Source organism: Dryas octopetala, chromosome 5, assembly GCF_963921425.1.
Source record: "Dryas octopetala chromosome 5, drDryOcto1.1, whole genome shotgun sequence".
In the NCBI taxonomy this organism is placed as follows: domain Eukaryota; kingdom Viridiplantae; phylum Streptophyta; class Magnoliopsida; order Rosales; family Rosaceae; genus Dryas; species Dryas octopetala.
Genome location: NC_141370.1, coordinates 22,092,704 through 22,116,729, shown reverse-complemented (window position 1 = coordinate 22,116,729; position 24,026 = coordinate 22,092,704). Strand labels below are relative to the sequence as shown.

General features: G+C 38.3%; 4 protein-coding genes across 5 annotated transcripts; 3 read left to right on the top strand and 1 right to left on the bottom strand.

Annotated features, from left to right (window-relative positions):
- The first annotated feature begins 3 nt into the window (after positions 1-3).
- PDE327 (FAD/NAD(P)-binding oxidoreductase family protein) lies at positions 4-5,310 on the top strand. The gene is made up of 13 exons (XM_086243223.1): positions 4-493; positions 695-1,144; positions 1,286-1,357; positions 1,798-1,923; positions 2,033-2,245; positions 2,719-2,766; positions 2,884-3,039; positions 3,355-3,516; positions 3,780-3,873; positions 3,948-4,066; positions 4,173-4,217; positions 4,402-4,714; positions 4,872-5,310. Exons 1-12 carry the CDS (start codon positions 119-121, stop codon positions 4,633-4,635), a joined length of 2,094 nt encoding a protein of 697 aa, XP_086099349.1. The 5' UTR covers positions 4-118; the 3' UTR covers positions 4,636-4,714; positions 4,872-5,310.
- A 4,026-nt stretch (positions 5,311-9,336) lies between these two features.
- LOC147285821 (QWRF motif protein) lies at positions 9,337-15,608 on the top strand. Of its 2 annotated transcripts, none has more exons than XM_086243135.1 (7): positions 9,337-9,598; positions 11,761-13,207; positions 13,644-13,763; positions 13,940-14,056; positions 14,137-14,226; positions 14,508-14,615; positions 15,214-15,608. In XM_086243135.1, the coding sequence occupies exons 2-7, from the start codon at positions 11,879-11,881 to the stop codon at positions 15,316-15,318; spliced, it is 1,869 nt and encodes a 622-aa protein (XP_086099261.1). In that variant the 5' UTR covers positions 9,337-9,598; positions 11,761-11,878; the 3' UTR covers positions 15,319-15,608. The 2 variants fall into 2 exon arrangements, with proteins under 2 accessions (XP_086099261.1, XP_086099260.1); XM_086243134.1 differs by lacking the exon at positions 9,337-9,598 and adding an exon at positions 11,188-11,662.
- A 122-nt stretch (positions 15,609-15,730) lies between these two features.
- Positions 15,731-19,070, top strand: MEF29 (Pentatricopeptide repeat (PPR) superfamily protein). The gene is made up of 2 exons (XM_086243133.1): positions 15,731-18,558; positions 18,945-19,070. Exon 1 carries the CDS (start codon positions 15,862-15,864, stop codon positions 18,229-18,231), a length of 2,370 nt encoding a protein of 789 aa, XP_086099259.1. The 5' UTR covers positions 15,731-15,861; the 3' UTR covers positions 18,232-18,558; positions 18,945-19,070.
- Positions 18,661-23,488, bottom strand: IRX3 (Cellulose synthase family protein). Its single transcript, XM_086243132.1, has 12 exons — positions 23,377-23,488; positions 22,758-23,183; positions 22,564-22,660; positions 22,302-22,431; positions 21,919-22,185; positions 21,347-21,692; positions 21,007-21,270; positions 20,703-20,915; positions 20,366-20,585; positions 20,097-20,293; positions 19,627-19,980; positions 18,661-19,494 (listed from the first exon to the last, which is right to left on the bottom strand). Exons 1-12 carry the CDS (start codon positions 23,449-23,451, stop codon positions 18,913-18,915), a joined length of 3,171 nt encoding a protein of 1,056 aa, XP_086099258.1. The 5' UTR covers positions 23,452-23,488; the 3' UTR covers positions 18,661-18,912.
- Positions 23,489-24,026: the final 538 nt, after the last annotated feature.

Below are 24,026 nucleotides of genomic sequence, written 5' to 3'. Positions count from 1 at the left end.
AATAAAAGCAGCTTAATACTTTGAAGACAGAAAACGACATGCCGTTTTAAAAAATTTGTTTCTTTTAAATAGAAAGAAACCGTTGTTCCTTATCTGAAAACTGAGTAGACAGAAAGCCATGTCCCTCCTTCCCTCCAAGTTTGAGGTCTTCCACCCTCCAAACCCTATGCGTATCCGTACAGTCCCTTACCATCGCCCCCACACAGTCCGAGTCCTTTGCGCCAAGAGGGCCGGCAAGCAGAGGTACCCATCGGAGAGGAAGGAGCTCAAATTGAAGCACAAGGAAATCGTACGGGACTTGAAGAACAAGCACGAGGGCATTTGGAGGCTTTCCAAGCTCGGAGTTCCGGTCCACAAGGACCCTGGAAAGGACTTTCTCGGCGTCTCCGAGGGCTTGCTTGAACAGATTGCCAAAGTGCTTCAGTTTCCGGTTCCTTCAATGCTGCCGTCGGAGGCATTCACAGTGGTTCGGAAATCTTTTGATGCAAGGAAGGTATGTTGTGTTGCGTATGGCAATTGTTTCTGTTGAGTTTAGAAAGTGAAGTCTTATTTAGAAAAATGGCCATTTACATCCAATCTATCTATCTGTGAAATTGTTTTACATAGTAAAAGCAAAGTTGGACTAATTTCAATTTGGTTACCCGACAATTAAATTAATGTGCCTTTTCTGTTCCCCTTGATATCTTTTATGTAGAGGCTGAAGGAGCCCAAATTCGTATACATTGTGGAAATGGATGTCGACCAACTTCTGAGTCTAGAGCCTCGTGCTTGGGACTTCATTTCTGAGTTGGAGCCTAAAGTTGGACTGGTAGAACACATGCCTCAAGCAAAAAAATCCGGAGATTTGATCAGTATAATACATGACTTTAAAAAAGTACATCAAGGTACAGTTTCAAGAGAAAGTGGAGATAACATGAACAATGGGTCCCAAGAATCATACACGTATCCAGCGGCTAGAAAACCAAAAATTGCAGTAGTGGGTAGTGGACCAGCAGGGTTGTTTGCCTCCCTTGTTCTTTCGGAATTTGGTGCAGATGTCACCTTAATAGAAAGAGGTCAGCCCGTTGAACAGAGGGGGCGCGACATTGGTGCTTTGGTTGTCCGCCGGATGTTGCAACCGGAAAGCAACTTTTGCTTTGGGGAGGTTATACTTATAACTTGATTCACCTTGTGCTCTTACTTATTGCTGTTCTCTTGCCTAGATAAAACATGTGCCATTATGTAGTACATACATCCATACATATATTTACCATTGAGTCATTTATCAAGGACTTATTCATGGCAGGGTGGTGCAGGTACCTGGAGTGATGGAAAGCTGGTGACTAGAATTGGAAGAAACAGCGGCAGTGTTTTGGCGGTCAGAGCTGTTCTCTATCCTTTTGGTTTCTCTTTGTGTAATTTGGACTATCAAATACAGAGCTATCAAGGCATGAATTATAATAGACAACATAGCGTTCAAAGAGAGAACTTCAAAAGTTTCTCTAAAATTAATATTTAACAATTACAAGATACAAGAGACATATTGGTATTATGCATACAGATGTACACACACATACACACATTCTGGTTTCTCTTAATTAGGAACCCACGCTCTTCTGGTATTCTTGAAAATTAAGTATGGGCATATTTTTGCTTTTAATAGATAGGTCATACTTGGGTCATTTATTGATAATTATCTTTTTCATGGATGAATTGTGTTACTCAAAATATAGTAACCATGTATTTTTGCAGTCAAGTGCATCATTTAACCTTTACCCAACCATTATGTGGATTGATTCAGATTTATTTACTCTTCAGGTTATGGAAACTTTAGTTCACTTTGGAGCTCCAGAAGGAATCTTGGTTGACGGAAAGCCTCATTTGGGAACAGATAGATTGGTTCCATTACTTCGCAATTTCCGGCAACATCTACAAAAGCTGGGTGTGAGTGGCACATTTATTTTCTAGCTAAATCAAATGCATATTATTGGATTTATGTTGATTACTTCTTACATATCCTAGATTTTTTATAATTGCTTTTTGACATGCTCAGGTTACCATCAAGTTTGGGACGAGGGTAGACGATCTCCTTGTAGATAATGCACAAGTTGTGGGTGTCAAGGTTTCTGATTCAGTTGACAGGTTGCACTCTAATAGCCAGAGATGGGGATATGATGCTGTTGTTATGGCTGTTGGGCATTCTGCACGCGATTTTTATCAAATGCTTCTATCTCATAGTGTGGACTTGGTCCCGAAAGATTTTGCTGTGGGTTACTTTCTTCCCCTTTCATTTGGATTATTCAAAGAAACTTTGTTGTCTAAGAAACTTTCTTCCCCTTTGTTGTCTATGGATGCATGAATCCTCTACATCAGCTAGCCACTGTAACCTACATCACTTCCGATACCGTGCCTTTCAGAAATTTCTGACGCTATTGTTATGTTCAAAGATCACACTAGGCATGTACAGTTAGTAAGTCAAGGACATAATTAATGTCATTAAATAGAGTGTAGTTGGAGAAGTGAATGTAAGAAAGGGAAGCTGTTTTGCCCTCTCGATATGGTTTGTCTGCCAGAAGAAAAAATTTATGCATATGCCTAATTGACCATTAAGATGCTATCTTTCCATTTTTGTTTTTAGATATTGTATTGGGTGAAGTCAGATTCCTTGGTATTATTAGTTGTAGTGCTTGAGCTTGTGAATACTTTGTTAACTTGATAAAAACTTAAATGCCTGAACAGGTTGGTTTGCGGATTGAGCATCCTCAAGAAGTAGTAAACAGTTTACAGGTTGGTTACGTTGTCAGCTTCATTTGAAATTTTTGAATGTGTTGTTATTAGGCTAAGTAAATTCTTTGATCACTATTGTAATTATTTATTGATTTTTTCTTTATTCCAAATATGAAGTATTCTGTATTGGCAACTGAGGTTCACAGAGGACGTGGTAAAGTACCAGTGGCAGATTACAAGGTTGCCAAGTATGTAAGTAGAGAGGATGGGGATGCACCTTTGCGGGCAACAAGTCGTAGCTGCTATTCCTTCTGTATGTGTCCTGGTGGTCAGGTACTTTTTTCAGTTTTTAAATTTCTTGAAGAGCATATTGTTATTTTTATTTCACCTGACAGGGCAATGCTTTGACTACTTAATGCACCAAAGAAAGCAAAATTTCATATGTTAAGAATCATCCAATAGTGGGTTTCCTCCTAGATGGGGCATTATGAAAAGTTAGAACCATATTTGCATTGTAAATGTCTAGTGAAGAATGAATTTCTAGATGTATCAATTACACATAATTGATGTAAAGATGCAAGGAGTCATCATTAATGATGATGGGTCCACCTGTAACACTGGATTGAGTCACTAAGATATTATTTGCAGGTTGTTCTTACTAGTACAAATCCATCTGAAATCTGTATCAATGGGATGTCATTTTCTCGACGTGCGTCAAAGTGGGCAAATGCTGCACTTGTTGTGACTGTCTCAAAAAAAGATTTTGATGCATTGAATCTCCAAGGACCTCTTGCAGGGGTTGAGTTTCAGGTACTTTTTGTTTCTTTTGTAAACTTTTTCCCTTCCTATTCATATCTCTGATGTACTTTTATTTTATTTTTTTTCCCTACCAGTTGTTGTTATAACCCAATGCAACTTTAAGATTGGCCATAGGACCCTTCTTTAAGCTCATATCTTATTTTGCCATATGCTTATGTCAAAGAACATGCATCAAGTGGTCTTTTAGCCTGGTTGGACATACATATTTACAGCTAAAGTATAACAGCATTAAACATGTTCTAATGTTATTTTAGAGGGAGTTCGAGCAAAGAGCAGCTAAAATGGGAGGGGGAAATTTTGTAGTGCCTGTGCAGACAGTTACAGATTTTCTGGACAATAAGTTATCAGGTAGGATTGTTATGCCATTTCTGATTTGTTTTCCATCATATGTTCAGCAAGCTAAGCTTGACTTGTTCTTTCAGTAACATCTGTGCCACCATCAAGTTACCGATTAGGAGTGAAGGCAGCAAATCTCCATGAGTTATTCCCCATGCATATAACAGAGACTTTACAGCATTCAATCTCAACGTTTGACAAAGAGGTTTTACTTTCTTCTCTTGTTATTATTAACTGTCCCTTTACATTTAAGATGAATGCACAAATGAGTACTAATGAACTTTGCTTGTCTTGGACTTTGGAGCCCTCAGTTACCAGGTTTTATCACCAAAGAGGCCCTTCTTCATGGAGTGGAGGTAATCCCAGTTAAATATATATATTTTTTTTTTCTTAAATGTTAACAGGATGTTACTTAACAAATGGTCTGATTCTCGTATCTCATTTTTATTTTAGTTGAAAAAATATCTATAGATTCACCAAATCATTGTAGTTTATTAATGGTATCTTAAACAATTGTCAAATCATTAAATGTTCTTCCAGACTAGGACCAGCTCTCCGATCCAAATTCCCCGCAGCAATGACACTTATGAGAGCACATCATTAAAAGGTCTCTACCCTGTTGGCGAAGGAGCAGGTTATGCTGGAGGGATTGTAAGTGCAGCTGTGGATGGCATGTATGCTGGTTTTGCAGTGGCAAAGAATTTTGGTTTGTGTGATGATGGCATAGAGTCAATTTTGGGCAAGGCTCGGAGTGCTGGATTTTTGGAGTACTAGAAGAATATTTGGGGTTTCTTCAAGTTGGTTCCAAGTGCTCCCACAAAACAAGCTCAGTCATCCAGATTAAGGATTGGAGGTAGATAATGGCATTGGTTTCGCATTAACTTGATCTTCTATGGAACTTGAGCTAGTATCTACTTACATCATTAATAAGAAGCCATAAAAGAATAAGAAATAGTGTGTTATTAAATGACTAATATCTAATATATCCCCGTCTTGTTATGCTTATGCAGCTTGATAAGATTTGTTGTTTCAACAAAGATTCAAATTCTGCAGTAGTTATCTGGTTGATGCATTTGGAAGAATAGTGATTGCATAATGTAAGTTTGCTGCCCAGCAGAGACCGGTTTAGATGACGGGTTACTATCTTTTGTATTGGATATAATGCTGAAGTGGATTTGGGAGCCAGTCACAAAAGAGCAGCTTAGAGGAGGTTGATTGCTAACTTAACATGAAGGTAGTTCTCTAGCCACATGTAAGGTGGTAAAAAGAACATTTCAAGCAACATTAACTTCGGAAGAGTCCTGTAAGATTTGACCCTTCTGTAGATTTAAAGATATCAGATTACTTCAGAAAGTATGTTATGCATAGTTTTGAGGTTACAAGCTTACAGTTTGGTACATCGAGTGTAGTTTTCATCTTGAGTTTCTTTTCTTACTTTTACCTTCAATCTGAGCTTGATTTCATAAATCTAAAAGCTGTTTTAATTAGTATATTATTTCTCTTTCGCTGATGCAAATCAAATGTATTTAACTCTTTGATATGTGATATATGGTTCAAATCAGTATAGACATAACTGAACTCCTCTATAAATAAAAGATGGAGAAATAAGTGACATGAACATGTTAGAGAAATAAAAGATAGTAAGAAAATACATATACATGCATATGTATTCAGACTTGAGAACCACTGTGTTCCCACACTGGTCTGTCTCTTTGTCAAGTATGGTTGCTGAAAAGGTATCCTATGTGAACTAAAAACCAAACAAAACTAGAATCGGTGAATATCATATCATATGAGAAGGACAAAATCATCCATCTGAATTTTTGTATTCCAAAATAATCAACCTTGCTTACATATTATTTAATTGAATCAATAAAATGGATATTATTACCCACATGGGGGACACACATAGTGACAAGTTAGGACAATTAGAAGATTTTTATTTTTTTTCTTCAAGAGTTCTTTGAAGCTTTAAAAAAAGATATGTTGGACTGAAACTAGGACATTCAAGGGGCATGGCATATGGCATGGGTTTGATTCGCCATGATTGCATGTATTCTTGTCATTATATTCCATCACATGAGAGCCCCATCATTTGGTCTTTGTCAGGTTTAATTCATGAAGAACATTTGGCTGAATCTGCAGTTCTAAGTTGCATTATCCATTATTTCTCATAATCAGTGCATAATTGTTTTTTATTTCATCTTTAAAGCATTTAAAATTATATTTTGTAGAAAAAAATAATTAAAAAAAAAACAAAACAAATTTATCCCAATCGTTTAATTGGTTTTTATTTAAATGATATTTACGTGGAGATGGTTCATTGTCGACCATTAATTAATGTGATTATTAGAGTGAATTCCTACACATGACTGTAATAAGAAAAACTCAACTAAGAGTAATCACGAAACTAGAAAAATTCAATCTCACAAAAAAAAAAAAAAGATATTTTTCTCTGTTTTCATGATAATCGTATTGCAGAATGCAGATGTTATGAAATTATTGTTTTGGGAGTATCCTCCAAACATTGTTTCTGGCCCATTGTTTTCCACTTTTCCGTTTGGAGGAGAAAAGGATGTTAAGAACAATATTAATTAAATCAGAAAAAACAAGTAAAAGGACCAATACAGACAATATGGAAGGACATAATTGGTAGGTCCAAACAGATATGTGACAAACTGACAAAGGTCCATAGTTTTTCACTTTTAATCAGACAGTTGCACAGCATATGATGTGTCCAAATTATCCCACGTGGCAGCTATCAGACCAAGACAATTCTGCAAGGCAGTTTTTGCCCCAAACTTCATAGTTATCAAGTTTCTTTTTTGAGATAAATTGCATCTGCCTTAGATGGTGATGGAGAATTAGAATTAAAATAAGTTAAAGGTTTGATTTTTTAAATATGAAGTAATATGAGAAAATGGAACTCTCACCATGAACGTGAGTATTTGGTCTGGAGCTATGAGCTTCCCACTGCTTCCATTGATTTCTGTAGGACCAAAAACTACACTTTCCAGGGTTCTTCCAAGCTGTAAATGGGCCTCAACTTTCGGCTAAAAGCAGAGCTGCCAGCAATTTACTATAGATAGTGTTTAAAACATCAAAAGGGACTATATAATTAATGGCTCTCATATATGGTTCCTTGTACATGTAGAGTTGCCTAACAAAGCAGGACATGGAAGCAACATTTAGCAACATATATATAGGGAATTAGGGACTAATGTCTGATGGCAAATTTTCGTCTTTGAAGTAGTAGAGGAGAGAAAATAAAGATATAAGGAATCATCATGAATGATCATTCTTTTTCTTTTTCTTTTTCCTTTTTTCAATGCATCCTTGGATATATATTATTACACACACATGCACTAGTGATTGTCTTGTTAGCTTTACTCAAAATTATACATTCCCTGATAACACACTTTTCATATTGGTGATCTGTTTCCAATATAGATGCTACCACATATGCTATTCTATTTCTCTGTTGTAATGCATACTCAATCCAATCAACCCCATATATGGAAGTAGAATATATAAAAGTCATTGTAATGCATTAAGATTGGCTTATCCTCCAGTCTGTTCTGGTAAGACCACTCTGTTATTTTAAAGTGAAAGTGTGAAACTTTTTCTTCTTTTCTTTTCTTGTTGATTTCTAGCATAGAAAGTGATAAGCTATTTACCATTAAGTAAATGTCCTACTAGTCTTTGCCTTTTGGTAGGTTACAAGAAACCAAATATTTCTTCCCAAAACTTTATGCTTTTGGACAACAAGAAACATACACAACAGAATTGCTTCCTACTTTTGACCAAAAAAAAGAAGAATTGCTTCCTACTTAGGAGAGAGAAGAGAACATAATTTTTTTGGTCTGTGAATTAATCTATGATAGTGACACAGACGGCCGTCCCAAAGTCTTTGCTTTGTTCTGGAGGGTCAGGTCAAGCTCCAAAATGCCAAATCATAACAATTCCAGTAGCTATTCTTTGACAGTAATCAACCATTTATCTTTCACTCTCACAAAACCTTAGCATATCCAAATAAGATGTGACTAAGCTTTCTTTTTATATGGTTGGGCTTCAAATTATGAAACATATTAACTAGCTTTGGCTCTTTGGTGTTTTATATATGCCGATCCAATGGTGATGGATGCCTTCGATGTTTTATTTGAATGCAAATTAGGTGATGAATTTCAATATTTTCTATTGTTTGGTGTATTGCTGTTGACTCTGTGATATATCCATCAATTACTTGTGAGATGAAACATCTTAATCTAACTTTCACCAACCTCTCTCTAAATTCTTGGGAATACTCATAAATTCTTTTCAGTCACCATCTCTTTTAAGGCCATTCGATCAGTTACAATTTTTTATTTTTTTTTCCTAAGCAGCTGTTACATTCTTTTTTTGTTTTTTTTCAAGAAAAAAGGATAAACCTCAAATTTGGTGTAGCTTAGTTTGAGAAATTTGGTGTAGATTTCAATATCTAATTATTAATCCTTCAATTCTATCACATCGATCCCTTGATCATTTGTAGCTAAACAACTAAAATATAATTATATACATGTGTGACTTGGCCCTTGGCACAACTCATAAGTTTTCAATAACATGAGTTGGTGAGATTTGGGGTTGCCACAAATGTAAGTGTTAATTTTAATTACCATAATACAACTTTCACTTAGTTTAATTTATCTTAATATAAGAGCTAGGACAATGCATTAATGATAATAAACTGAAAAATTAACAAGGTTTCAGTTACAGCATCACATTAAGACATTAAGGTAGCTGACTATGGCTGATAAATTTTCCAGTTGTGGACCTCTATCAAGGATTCAAGTCTTTTATTAATTAATACAGTTGTATTTTTTTCCCCTAAATGCAGGCAGAGCAAAACTGTCCAATTAATTGCAAATGGGGTTTTAAAGCATAAGTAACATGTAGCAATTATAAGCAAAATGTTCCTATATACTCTAAATATGGTTGAATGTTGAGATATATATTTTTAATTAAGTTGATATCATGTGGAATAATTTATGATTTTAATTAACCATCTAATAATATAACATATCAAAATAATTATTTAACAATAAAACACTACTATACATATGATTTCTGATTATTTTTGGTTGTAAAAAAGTGAATTTTCATCAAGTTATATGTTTGCATTTAGATACTTTTTCAACTTTAATATTTAGTGCTGTACGTGTCTGACATAATAAATTTCCAAAAGGAGTCAATGAGTCATACATAGGAAACATGTAATTTTAAAAAATATGATTAAAAACCATCACAACAAAATTGTATCGAAAGCTTTTTCCCTTTTTTTTTTTTTAAGGACTTGTCTCCAATGGACATTAATTTAGATCATGCGGTCCTAATGCTTGAGCCTTGAGAGGAGAAACGCGCCAATAAGTAAAGCCTTACCGAGTAGGTGGCGCGAAACTAACGTCCTTTCACAGTCCTTCCCTCCCAACTGTAACCGTTTCTTCGCAATTTATTTTATTAAAATATTCCAACAACTTTTCCTTAAGAAAAACTAATTTTAATTAGTTCCTCAAATACATAGTTTTCCTCTCTCTCTGTCTCTCTGCTTCACAGACCTCCCGCCGGAAAACAGACCTCTCTTCTCCGATCACCGTCCGGAGAAACCCCTCCGTTTCAGGCGACACCTCTCAGCCACCACCGTGAGTCGTGACGTTGTGATTCGAATTCACAAAGAGATCAAAGTAAAATCCTTCAGATTTTGGTGAGTCACGGATTCTTCTTGGGTGTGATTGTGAATTTAGGGTTTTGATGAGTTGAGGAAATTTAATTTGCAAACTTTTTGTTGAGTTTTACATTTATTGGGTGCAAAAATTTCAGTACAAATGGAAGGAAAAATTATTTAAAAAACAAACGTAGTTGCCGATGGCTTATTCCTTTTTTGTTTTCTGTAATCTAGATGCCAATTAGTTTTTTTTTTATTCGAATAAAAAGATGGTTAATTGTTTGTTTGGAAACTATTTGATTTATTTTGTGTTTTAATTTTTAGGAGATTCTAGCTTGAAATTTCTATGAGGTTCAATGAACCTTCTCACTCTCTCTGTTTGTTTGTCCTATTTTTTGTTTTTTTGTGGTAAAATGATTTGGGATATATGATATAAGTGGTCCTGTTACACACATTGGACATAATGATATAACTGGTAACATTACCTGAAATATATATATTGGGCCATAGAAGAGGCTTGTAGTTAAATCTCCCTTGTTTGTTTTTTTGACCAGTAGATAGATCTCCCTTTTAACAGCATAGCAAACAAGGTCAGGTTTTGACCAAAATGTTAAAACCCGCTCAAGTGCTCAACCTTACGGATAGTTTTTCGAACAACCCTTTTGCGCCTGGAGAGTGCGGCTGCTTAGGAAAAATAAACTTAAACCAATCAAATTTTAATCTCTAATTTCTGAAAAATTGAAATTTGAGAGAGAGATTGCATGAGCAGTGAAACACTGAACGTGTCTTCAATATCACAGACACAACCCTGTCAAATACTGACATATGTCATAGATCCCTCGTCTGGAAACACTTTTCATTTTTTCTCTTCCAACTTTAATTTTTTTTTTTAAATGTTTCTGCATTTTACTGATTTTCGTTCCTAAATCTTGAAAAATAGAATTATTTTCCATGGTCAACACAAAAATGTTATTTTTATCGAATTCCCACATAGCCATGTATTTGAAATAGTTTTTTTACGTGTATTTGCTTCTAAATTAATTTTATATTAGTCTCTTGGCATGCAGCATGTCAATTGACCTTTTCAAACTTGTAGTTAAATTTTTAATAAATAATTTATTTATCCTAAAAAAGAGGTGGTGAGAAGTGGGAAGTGGGATGCTGAAAATAAGGTGTAAACCGTGTGATTTTGTATTTTGTTTTAATATTTAAGTCAAATTATTCTAGTTTATTATTTTGCTCTCAAAATATTAAATTAAATTCTTTTAATATTTTAACTAACAAATATATAGATTTTACACTGTAAATTCATGGGGATGGACAATGATCCTTCTTCCACGTGGACCTCCATGTCCTTTCTCATTTTCCTAAGAACATTAGCACCTGCAAGTTCAACCTTGGATAATTGAAAGGTTTAAAAATTATGAATACAAACAAAATCCACAAATTTAAGGGATTTATTATTGTTTTTGCAAATTTATGTGTGAGACAGTTGGAGTAAGTAAAGAATTAGTAAAGTAAGTAATGTGTAGCAGTTGATCCCAGGATAACTATGTATATTAGTTGATATTTATATTTTTTATTTTTTGGAAAAGTTGGAGAGTGGGAGAGAGAAAGAGGTTGTTTTTGCAAGTTTTGTAATCACTTTCATGAAAAGGAGTTGTGAGAGAAGAAGGGAAGTGAGCAGAGTGGGGTTGTCTTGGAGTTGACCCATTTCCAATTTCCAGCCCAACCGACCATGGCACTCTCGTGAGAGGGACCAGGAGAAAATTAAAAGGACACTTTATCCAGCACACCACACCACACCACACCCTCCCCTTACCCTACACCCTCATCACTCTCCCAGTCTTTCAATTGTCTTAGGCTGTTCGTGGGTAATCAAAACCAACCTCTAACCATAACCGTTTATGCACGCTGTGACACTTTCCGCATTTCTCTGTGACCCCATTGCTCCAGATGTTGTTTACCCCCTTCCTAATTTCACTGCCATGGCCTGATCTGCTTGAATTTGGCCTTCTCTCTATGAAAAAACAATACCCTTTTGACATTATTTGTTGTAATTCTGAAATTCATTCTCAATTAGATCTGAGTCTCTGTAAAGATGTATGCTTTCCAGTGTTCCTTTTTCTTTTTCATGGGTTTATTCTTTGCTTTTTTAGGCCATTAGCTGCCTCTTACTTTTGGTTGTGCGTTTGTGGCAGATTTATTGCAGAGGAAAGTATCTTCTTTTCATGTGGGATTATATGAAAGCCAAGGCTGTGAAATATGGTTTAGTTGGATGAAGGAATCCATCAATGTGGTCAAATTTGGATAGTGTGGATGGATGTATATGATTCAGGGTTAGGATTAAAGAAGCAAACAACCGTGGAGACTCCAAGAGCACCGTTGGTTCCCGCCGAAAAGTTCAATGCAATCAGCAGTCGCCGCCCTCGAACGAGGGAAGTTCGCTCGAGGTACAAGTCACCTACTCCTCCCTCTTCGCCTTCTACTACCGGGCGCTGCCCGTCTCCGACGCCAACCGTTACAAGAACATTGCGTACAACATCCTCACAACAATCTCTGCCCAAGAGATCCCAATCTGTGGATAGGAAGCGATCTTCCACACCAACTTCCCCGCCAAGTCCTTCCACGCCGGTCCACGATTCTTCTGTAGATGTGCAATTCTCATCCAGAAGAACCGGGAACGCTCGTTTGCCGGAGAGTTTATGGCCTTCCACAATGCGAAGTTTGAGCGTTTCCTTCCAGTCTGATACCATTTCCATTCCTGTCAGTAAGAAGGAAAAACCAGTTAGCAGTGCTCTGTCTGACCGCACTTTGCGGTCATCTTCCAATGTGGCACATAGGCAGGTTGAAACGCCTGCAGTTTCTCGAAAGCCTACACCGGAGAGAAAACGGAGCCCTCTCAAAGGGAAACATGCGCCTGATCAATCCGAGAATTCGAAACCAGTCGATGCTTTGCATTCCCGATTAATAGATCAGCATCGGTGGCCAAGTAGAATAGGTGGAAAAGTATCTTCCAATGCATTAAATAAAAGTGTGGATCATGCTGCTAAGATTGTCAGGCTTGCTACACCAGTTCCAGGAGTTGGGTTGTCTACACTCAGGAGAATCCCCACATCTGATGGTTTGAGTAAACCCTTACAGAAATCTGCTAGCGATGCTGCGACGATATTATCACTCCATGAAAGTGGTAGAGCAGGACTTGGAGCAAATTTAGCTGATGATAATTCCATGCAGGTATCTGGACCTCACAAGCCTATCAGAACAAGTATACCAGACAGGTTATCATTAACTCTTCCTGCCAGATCTCTATCTTCGCCTACTGCTTCATCACGTCCGGCCTCACCTAGTAAGACCTCATTGTTTTCACCTTCTGTTGCAAGAGGTGTTAGTCCATCTCGGTCAAGACCATCTACTCCTCCTTCTAGAGGAGTTAGTCCATCTAAGATAAGGCCATCTACTTCTTCTAGTCAATCAAGCAGTTCAACCTCTGTGCTTAGTTTCATTGCGGATTTTAAGGGGAAAAGGGGTGCAAGTTACATTGAAGATGCTCATCAGCTGCGGCTACTTCACAATAGATATTTGCAATGGCGATTTGCTAATGCCCGGGCAGAGGCTCTACTTTATATTCAGAAAGTAAATGCAGAGGTATGCTTCTGTTCTCTGTGAAACTAGCAAACTTTTAGGCCTATGTCTTTGCCCTAATAATTTCTTTAACTATATACTAGTATTGTCCATCGTGTCCTGTCTTACTTATTTCTGTTAAGATAGTCCCGGTGACTTTGCACACACATTTGACCAAATAGTTAGGTCTTTGCAGTCCTTAACCACTAGGATGTCTTTTTTTAGTATGTAGCAGTGGAGGAATATCTTATGCATCACTCACGAGTGTTAATGAGGTTAGAATCTAACAAAGAATTATTGGATAGTATATTGTCCAGTTTGTGCAGAATACTGAATGGTTTTATCAAATTATTATTGATTTTTTGCACGGTCAAGTTTGTACATACTTCATTCACAGTTAAGATTTTTTTCCCTTCAAAGTACATGTCAAATTACATCAGAAATTTAATTGATGGTGCAGAGAACTCTATTCAATGTATGGAATACTATGCTAAGCCTGTGGGATTCAGTAATCAGGAAAAGAATCAATCTCCAGCAGTTGAAGCTTGAGCTGAAGCTGAACTCAGTATTGAATGATCAAGTAATGCCTCTTTTGCACCGTAATGATATCATTTTATCCACGATGTGTTTATTGATTGCTTTAATAGTTTAATCCATTATCACTGTTTATGTCTGAACTCATACCTCTACTGTCTGTTTTTATCAATTTTTGTATGTTGCCTTTTCTAAGTCCTTGCATGAACAATGATTGTTCAGATGGCCTACCTTGACGATTGGGCTTTACTTGAAGGAGACCATATTGCTGCTTTCTCAGGGGCTATGGAAGATTTGGAGGCAAGCACTCTCCGTCTTCCAGTGACCAGAGGGGCAAGGGTATGTTAGGTTGTAAAAGGTCATTAAATTTGATTTATAGAGTGAAATTTGTTCATAACTGTAAATATATGCTTTTACAGGCAGATATTGATTCTTTGAAGGTAGCTATCTGCTCAGCTGTTGATGTGATGCATGCAATGGCATCCTCCATATGCTCTTTGCTCTCAAGGGTGAGATTCATGTTTTCATAGTTTTTTTATTGGGTATCCCATAGAATCCCCTTCTTAGCCGAAAGACTGTGAAAAGTATGTTTTGATAGTCTTACTTCAATCATGCTGTGATAGTTTTCAACCCCTTTCCGCTTCCTACACTTTATGGCATGTACTGGGTAGCACTAACGATCAATGATTTAGAGGTTGCATATCTTGTGCAACAAAGTTTGTGTTTGGAGGATATTATCTTTTGAAAGGATGTACTTAAGGTGGCACAATTTTATATTTGTATGATGTAGGTGGAGGGCATGAACAGTTTGGTTTCTGAACTTGCTGTTGTAGCAGCACAGGAGAAAGCCATGCTTGACGAATGTGAAGCACTGTTAGCTTCAGCAGCAGCTATGCAGGTAAATAATGAGGCCATAACTTGTAATGAACAGAATGTAATTAAGAACCGTGGAAATACTTATACTTTCCTTAGTAACTCAGTCTTTAATTAGATTTCTAAAGTTCTAGTCTGTATGTTCATAAGCCTCAGTTTTAAACTCACATGGGATCCATTTTGCAGTAAAGAACTGTAGATCAATGTGACTTGTGGGATCAGTAGTAAGCTGATTTTGCAACATTAACTGGTTAAACATGTTTGCCTCCCGGTACCTGTGGGTCTGATCAAGGTCTTTTTTTCACAGCCCTGAGTGCTACGCACAGCATCCCTAAATTGTTCAGCATCCATTGGCTTCTGCCAATACTTCAATCTTCTCGTGTTCTCAGTAGTCCATTGTCATGTAGCAATTGAATTCTTATGCCATCCGTGTGTCTAGTAAATTCTATCAGATCAGCTAGCCTAGATCAGTCCATCGTGGCTCAAAGTGTCTTGGATATATTCTCTCTGGCTAGAAAAGTCTAATTTGAATAGCATGCTTTGAATTAGAATATTTAATTTCAATTCTTTTTCTTGTATATATTTTACTCTGTTAACTTTTGATTGCTGTTGGCTCAAAGCAGGTAGAGGAATACAGCATTAGGACCCATCTCATACAAATGAAACAAGATTTGGGAAGAGTGAGTAACCAATTTTGGCAACCAAGACGGCTTCTTGACCCGGACTAGCTTCTAATCCAAGAGCTTAAGCTTTGTCAATTCTTAAAGGATAAAATACTTGGGCAGAGATAAAGCGTCTCCTCCGTTCTCTGTGAATGTAAATTGGTTTCTGTTTAGCCTTGGAATGTAATCTTGTTCCATTCCAATTTTTTCCTTCTTTTCTGAGCAAGGGCCAGTAGCTCCATGCTTTCCAACGTCAAATGAAAAGAAAATGCAAAGGAAGAAGCAAAAGATTTGAATTCAATGTACAAGCGAAAGTTTCAAAGGAAATGAAATAGGAAATATTGTCGTAGCCAAGATTCTATTTATGTTGTCATTATCTTTTAAAATAGAGAAGTGTGTACATTTCAATACCCAATCTTCTTCAATTCTCTTTTGCCTTCGTCTAGCAACCAAGCCAATTGGGACAAAATTAACCTAAATAATTTAGGAATTTCCTTAAAAAGAGAGAAAGGGATTCCCGCCATTTTTTGGAAGAACCAAACAGTTTTTATAACTGCCACCGTGCCACCCGATCAAAATCATCGAAGTCTCCGAAAAAGCACAAAACACATGATTTGCAGAAACATAAGCAGCTGCTGCAATGCACAACGAGACCGACACTTCTTCCTTAGCCTCCTCAGCAAGGCCACCTGTCTCTCTCACCTCACCCAGACCCACGCCCAAATCATCGTCAACGGGTTCAAAAACGACCTCGCTACCATCACCAAGCTCACCCACAAGTTCTCAGACCTCAAGGCCATACGCCACGCACGTGACCTCTTCCTCTCTATCCCAAAACCCGACCTTTTCCTCTTCAACGTCGTCATCAAGGCCTTTGCGAGCAATGCCTCACCTTTATCTTCGATTTCTTTGTATGCCCATTTGCGGAAAAACACTAGTCTCAACCCTGACAAGTTCACTTACGCCTTTGCTATATCAGCCGCTTTGCGTTTTAAGGACGAGAAGTACGGGACTTTGTTGCACGCACATTCCATTATTGATGGGTTAGGATCGAATTTATATGTTGGATCAATTATTGTCGACTTTTACTTTAAGTTCTCGCGGGTTGAGTTAGCAAAGAAGGTGTTCGATGGAATGCCCGAAAAGGACACGGTTTTATGGAATACGATGATATCTGGGTTGGTGAGGAATTGTGCTTATGTCGATTCAGTACAGGTTTTTGGAGACATGGTTGTGGGTGGGCCAGTTTTTGAATCAACGACCTTGGCAACCGTGCTTCCGGCAGTGGCGGAGTTGCAGGAGTTGAAAGGAGGGATGAGGATTCAGTGCTTGGCTCTGAAGGCTGGGTTTCATTCTGATGTTCATGTGCTTACTGGGTTGGTTTCATTGTATTCAAAATGCGGGGAGCTTGGGACGGCGAGGTTGTTATTTCGGCAGATTAGTCAGCCCGATTTGATATGTTACAATGCAATGATTGCTGGATCTACTTGCAATAATGACACCCTTTCAGCAGTTAGGCTTTTCACGGAATTGCTTGCTTCTGGGGAGAAAGTAAATTCAAGCACAATTGTGGGTTTGATTCCTGTGTCTACCCCTTTTGGTCATCTGAATCTCACTGGCTCTCTTCAAAGTTTCTGTGTGAAATCTGGTATTGTGTCACATCCTTCAGTTTCAACTGCATTAGTTACTGTTTATTGTAGACTGAATGAGATTGAATTGGCACGGCAGCTTTTTGATGAGTTTCCAGAGAAAACTGTGGCATCTTGGAACGCCATGATCTCAGGTTATACCCAAAATGGGCTGACAGAGACTGCAATATCTCTTTTCCGGGAAATGACGTCTGAATTCAGTCCAAATCCTGTTACAGTTACAAGTATTCTTTCTGCTTGTGCTCAGCTTGGAGCTACAAGTCTTGGGAAATGGGTCCATGGTTTGATTAAGAGCAAAAATCTTGAGTCTAACATCTATGTATCAACTGCTCTAGTTGACATGTATGCAAAGTGTGGGAGCATTGTGGAAGCTCGGCAATTATTCGACTTGATGACTGAGAAAAATGTAGTCACTTGGAACGCCATGATATCTGGTTATGGCCTCCATGGTGATGGCCATGAAGCACTGAAGCTCTTTAGTGAGATGTTGCATTCCAGGATTTCCCCAAGTGGGGTTACTTTTCTCTCTGTCTTGTATGCTTGCAGCCATGCTGGCTTGGTGAAAGAAGGAGATGAAATATTCCATAATATGGTTCATAATTATGGATTTGAACCCTTAGCTGAGCATTATGCCTGCATGGTCGACATCCTTGGCAGAGCTGGACTGTTAGAGAAAGCCTTGGAATTTATAAGGAAAATGCCAGTTGAACCAGGCCCTGCTGTTTGGGGTGCATTGCTTGGTGCGTGCATGATTCACAGAGACACTAAACTAGCACGTGTGGCTTCCGAAAGGCTATTTGAATTGGACCCAGAAAATACAGGGTATTATGTCTTGCTATCTAATATATACTCAGCTGACAGGAACTTTCCAAAGGCTGCTTCAGTACGGCAGGTAGCCAAGCATAGAAATTTGGCAAAGACTCCTGGATGCACACTTGTTGAGATTGGTGATACCCCACATGTCTTTACATGTGGTGATCGGTCCCATCCTCAAGCAACGGAAATCTATACAATGCTAGACAAGTTAACAGGAAAGATGAGGGATGCTGGATTTCAGACTGAAACTATCACTGCTTTACATGATGTGGAGGAGGAAGAGAAGGAGCAAATGGTGAAGGTCCATAGTGAGAAGTTGGCCATTGCCTTTGCCCTTATTGTTACTGCACCTGGAACAGAAATCAGAATTATTAAGAATCTCCGGGTTTGTTTAGATTGCCATAATGCAACTAAATTTATATCCAAGATCACAGAGAGAGTCATTGTAGTCAGAGATGCTAATAGGTTCCATCATTTCAAAGATGGTGTGTGTTCTTGTGGAGACTATTGGTGAAGAGAGAGTTTTCTACACCTTAACAAGGATATTGTGAAGATTTTTGTCAAAGATAGATGAAACTGAGCCGATTGATGTTCTGGCATGGCATGCCATGACAACATAAATTATATGTGTCCCAGCTGCGTTGCAGTAAGACTATTCTTTCAACGTGCCAACTCTTCTCCTAATATACATCCGGCAAGCTCCTGCAGTATTATGCCCTTTTGCAACTGTATTACGATTCATCTGGCTATCCAATACAAGTCTCGAGGATTTTCATGATATTACATTGTTTGTCTGGTACCTTTTTTATGCCGTGAATTTTGTCCAATCATAGGTGTAGTGGTAAGATCAGAACTGCTCATTTATCCCATTTATCACCTGATGTTTTGGTATTCATAAGCTAGATGCGGTGATGCAATATAAGTAAATAAGAAAACCTTCATTTGTAAATGCATAAATTGAGAAACTAGGCAGTTAGTGCCCAAAGTATCACAGAAACACTTCTCCAATTCACTTACAAAACTGGGTGGGTACATTGCACTTGAGCTACACAAAAATTTCCACTCTAGCTTTATTCAATCTTGTGCATCTCATTTTTGTTGGTTTAGACATCATACTCAGTAAAGACAAGAATGCACCATGTATCTTCTGAAGATGCACATTTTGAAAAATATGAAAGAGATACAAGTAGTACTTTCAGCAATTGATTCCACATTGCTTCGTGTCAGGTCCCTTGGTTTTTAACACAAATGGGTCTATCCGGACCCAGAGTAAGGAGAAGATAGAAGCCAGGAGCACGGACCATATGACAACAATTGTTGGTGTCCGGTTCTGGCGCCCCATCAGACCTTTAAGGAATGGATAGAGATGGAGAATCACCCAGAATGCAAAGAAGAGCTTGCCAAATAGAGGTCCCCATGAGTCATACCCATTGTTTATGGCGTCTGAAATGCCAGCAACTACACCAACAAGGTTGATTATTAAGACAGTGGTTGGAGGGATTAGGAGGGTTGTCCATTTAAAGGCGTATAATTCTCCAAAATCCTCATCATCTGATGATTTGGATGTGACAGTGAAGTTGGTATCGATACCAGCCAAAACCTTGAGAAGGCCTTGCATAACAGCAAACAGGTGAGCTGACACACCACCAATCACCCAGAACTGCTCATTTCTCCACCATTCTTCAATGCTCACTCCACTCCATCTCAGCTCAAGAATGCCCGTTCCAAAGATTGAGAGGAAGAAAGCAATGAAGAAGAGACTTGCGAAAGTGCTTATCTGGAAGAAAAAACCTACTTTATCAGACGAAAAAAAAAAAGCTATATATTTGGAAGATATTCTGGAAATTAATGCATGGAAAAGCCATTCCATTCATGGAAATGCATGTAAAAGATAACTACAAATTATTACCGGTGGCATGATGAATTTATCGGTGAGCAAGCAGATGGCAGGGAGGATGCAATAGGCAAGAAGAGGAATGGAAGTGAAAGGATAGACAGTAGTGTTGACATAAGAGAAGCGCTCAAGCCACTTGAGCTTTCCTCCCTTGTAGCCATACAAGAGAGGACTGTGGTGACTGAAAAAAATCTCAATGGAACCAAGTGCCCACCGAAGCACCTGGTTGAGCCTATCTGACAAGTTGATGGGAGCTGTCCCCTTGAATGCAGGTCTCTTTGGCATACAGTAAATTGACCTCCAACCACGGCAATGCATCTTGAAACCTGTTAGGATATCCTCTGTGATGGACCCGTAAATCCAACCCAGCTGCACATGCAAAAGTGGCAAATTCATTCCATGATGAATGAAGAAAATCTACTCTTAACTTGACAGTACTCGAAAATTAACAGAAGCAGAATGAAAACAATTGTTAAGACTTTTACCTCTAAACCCCATTCAGTTTTGTCTTCATAACCACAACTGATTACGTGAATGGCTTCTTTAAGCATGGCTGCGGGGCTTGAAGAAGGGGGGACACCACCTTGTTCCATCAAAGTTGAAGTCACAAAAATTGCAGACTGTCCGAATTTCTTTTCAAAATTCATTTGGGACATTAATAGCTCTTTGTCATCATCTATTCCTGCTCAAGATGAATTTAAGTTATATTTATGCGAGAAAAATTTGTGAAGAACATTTATTATTGATGACTGACCTTGTAGTTGTAGGTTTGCACCATCTCCATTTGCATCATGCTTGGAATACTTTGGAAGCTTCTTGCGGCGACCAAAACATGGGCAGCAGTCACAGCTTACCATCTTTGGGCGCTTAGGGCCCTTTGGAGGATTATAGCCATATAAGGCTTGCCTTCTGAAAACACATCCTGTGCCCACATACACAGGACCTTGAATTCCATCCAGACCTTTCATGTTAATCTGAAAAGCAAAGAGAAAAGGAACATCATTTCAATTTACACTTGCACAATTTTAAAGAAACAATTGGTCTTCATTAAATGGGGTTAAGTTAGTTTAATTCCTGCAGTGCTGACTTACATCAAAGAAGACTGTATTCCTGTTGGCATAACGATCACTCCTGTCAATGCCATCAAATCTCTGAGGGAATTGGACATAGCAAACCTTCCTTCCAATTTGGGGGTCCATCAAGAAACACATGGCCTCTCTCGCGGCCTTGCTATTGTTCACATAATGGTCACAATCCAAGTTGAGCATGAAAGGAGCATTGGTAAGCACTCCAGAGACGCGAACCTGAATATGTATGCACAGAAGTTCTTACAAGGCATTCATGGCATAATCTTAATTGATGAAACAGAAGAAAGAGGATGCTTGAAAATTTTACCAAGGCATTCATAGCACCGGCCTTCTTGTGATGTTGAAAACCAGGCCTCTTCTCACGAGATACATAGACAAGACGAGGAAGTTCATTTCCTTCAGTATCAAGACCTCCACTGTGACCAAGAAAGACCTGAATCATACCAGGGTGATCCTTAGTATTGTTTCCAGGCCATGGTGTCCCATCTTGCATAATCCACCCTTCTGGAGGAACCTTTGTGGCTTTAGCCACTAGCGCATTTATCCTAACCTTGAATTCTTCATATTCTCTCTGCACCCAGACACCAAAAGATAGTCAGCCTTTATGATCTTAATGAATTATATCAATGAGGTTAGCACAAATTAACCTTCATAGCTCGGCGCTCCTTAACAAATGTTGGCTGGACTTTGTCCTTGAGATAATCAATCTTCTCAGAGAAGTACATCTCGGGGGCTCGAGGCTCAATAGCAAATTTCTTGCAGAAGGGTACCCATTTTCGTGCAAATTCTGCGGTTTCTGACAAGGCCTCAAAGGTGAGCATGGAGGCTCCATCATCAGAAATGTAGCATGAGATCTTATCAACAGGGTAGTCCATGGACAAGATTGAAAGAACTGTATTGGCTGTACCGAGTGGAGGTTCCTTCATGGGATCCACAGTACTCACAAATACATCTACTGGGCAGAGCATATTCGGTTCACCCTCCCTCTCATACCTGCATTCAATCATCAAATGTCAAGCATTAATATGTCATCATTCAGCAACTACCAAATTTGGAGATTAAGAAGCAACTAATATATCAGGCTTGAAGTAGTTGGAAAGTGTAAAAACAAGCATTTGACAGTTGTTCTGTGTAGGCAGATCACACAGCTCAGCTGTGTGAAATTGTATGCAATTCCAGTAATTAGTCAGTGCATATTTGTATATGTATATATATATACCTGAGTGAAAGGCGATCGAGGTAGGTCTCACGATCAATAGGGTACCACTTTGGGAACTGATCAAGAATCCATGAAAATGCAAACCATATTTCACATATGACAGACGTTAACCAGAGACCAAATGCATCGTTCACTGGATTCAAAAGTCTATATCGGAGGTAGAAAGCCAAGATAAAAAGGCGAGCCACAATCACCATCCGGTAAGGGTTGATCTTGCTTGATGCAATTGGTACTTTCCTTGACAGTGGCTGCCTAGCTTCATCTATCCTGCAGTACACCAATTCATTTACAATTTACATCATATACATATATATATATACATATACATATATGATTGATTTAATTATGTTAACTAAATAATATACATGTACTGGCACACATACATGGCCATGTCTGCATCATTGAAGTCATCTGGTTGATCAGTCCCCTGCAGATTGCCTTGTTGCATTTTCCAATCATCTATCCTTTCTTTCCAACCACCACCCTCTTTCTTCTCGTCCCATTTTTCACTTCCTGCATTTGCAATTTCCATAACCAATTTAAGATTTACATTAATTCCTATTAGCTAGGGTCAGTGAAAAGTTAGTCCAAAGCTATACATTGTGCCAAAACTACTACAGGGTAGTTAATTAAAATAGTAAGTACCCGGCTCAGAAACTGGATATGGATGAACTCGTTTATGCAGTGAAGAAGATAACATCTGCTGATCTCCATGGCCATAAGATGTGAGCTCGCCGCTAACCTGCATGCACGCATATGCATTATATATACTTAACACATAAGTAGCTGATAATATATATATATATATGATGAGTGATGATTCCTTAATGAATAATTACCGGGCGGGATCTGCCACCAGCAATTACAGGTGGGAATTGGGTATTGATTTCCTGATCATGGTCATCTGGGCCTCTTCCATAGCTCATCTTTCCATGGAGCATGGCTTCGGCGATATGCTCATTATTTTTGATAGTTTGATGGTGATGGTGATGATCTTCATTGATGTTAAATTCATGTTCAATATCATCCACATCCTCTTCATCTTCATCGCCTTCGACCCTTGGGCTTCCCTTGAGACGCTTGTATCTGGTTTTGCACTGAGGGCAGTTCTGGCTGCCTTCTCTTCTCTCGTACTCGTAGCAAGGCCTGCAAACTGGAAACCCACACTCATTGCAAGCAACAAACAAGTCTCCATCCACCGTCAGCCCCACATCGTCGCCGCATATCTCACACACCTGACCATCCAAGTTCCTCAATGCCTTGCGCTGCATTAATATCCATCAAACACTAAATTAATTTATACCACTCAAAACCATACATACTAATAAATTAGAGCATTCGACTCAAAATCAATTTCACAATCACATTTCCAACATAGGATATAATCTCCAACACATACTATATATACGTGATATTTTTTAATTATTAGTATCAACCAACACACACACAATTAGTTACCTCTTCATGGCCATGAATGACAACAAGTTCATTGCGGTTGTGAGACCCGGCAACTAGTCCGGCACTGGCTTCCATGGTGAAAGCTAGCTGATGAGGGTGATGATGGAGATGGAGATGGTGATGAGGAAACTAGCAAGCAAGGGGTTCAGTTTTTATGATGAATGGAATTGAAGTGGCCAATTGTATGACATGGGATATTTGGTGTGGTCTCACCTAATATGTATGTATGTGTGTCCACATAACTTGAGGGGTGAGGTGGTGTTGTTGGTTGCAGAGTCCCCATTGCCTTGAAGTTAAGCTTCATCCTGCATTCTTCAACTATAATCCATTCCATGCCACCACCTTGTGGTTGTTTGTGTCAACTTCCTATATTTTTCTTTTTGTGTCGCTATTAATGTCCCCACAATTTATAAAACCCAAATACAAAAAATAATTTTTATATTTATTTATGAATCCGGATCTTCTGTTAATCCTTTATTTATCTAATTATCACAACAAAAAAAAAAGAGGTAATTGGGCAACAAGCCAACAACTCTTTTTTTTTTTGGTCGATCAGCAACAACTCAACAAGTACATATTTTTATTGTGATTGACAAGTGAAGGTCCACTTCCATTTACACCCTTTGCAAACTCTTCTGTCTGAGATTGCA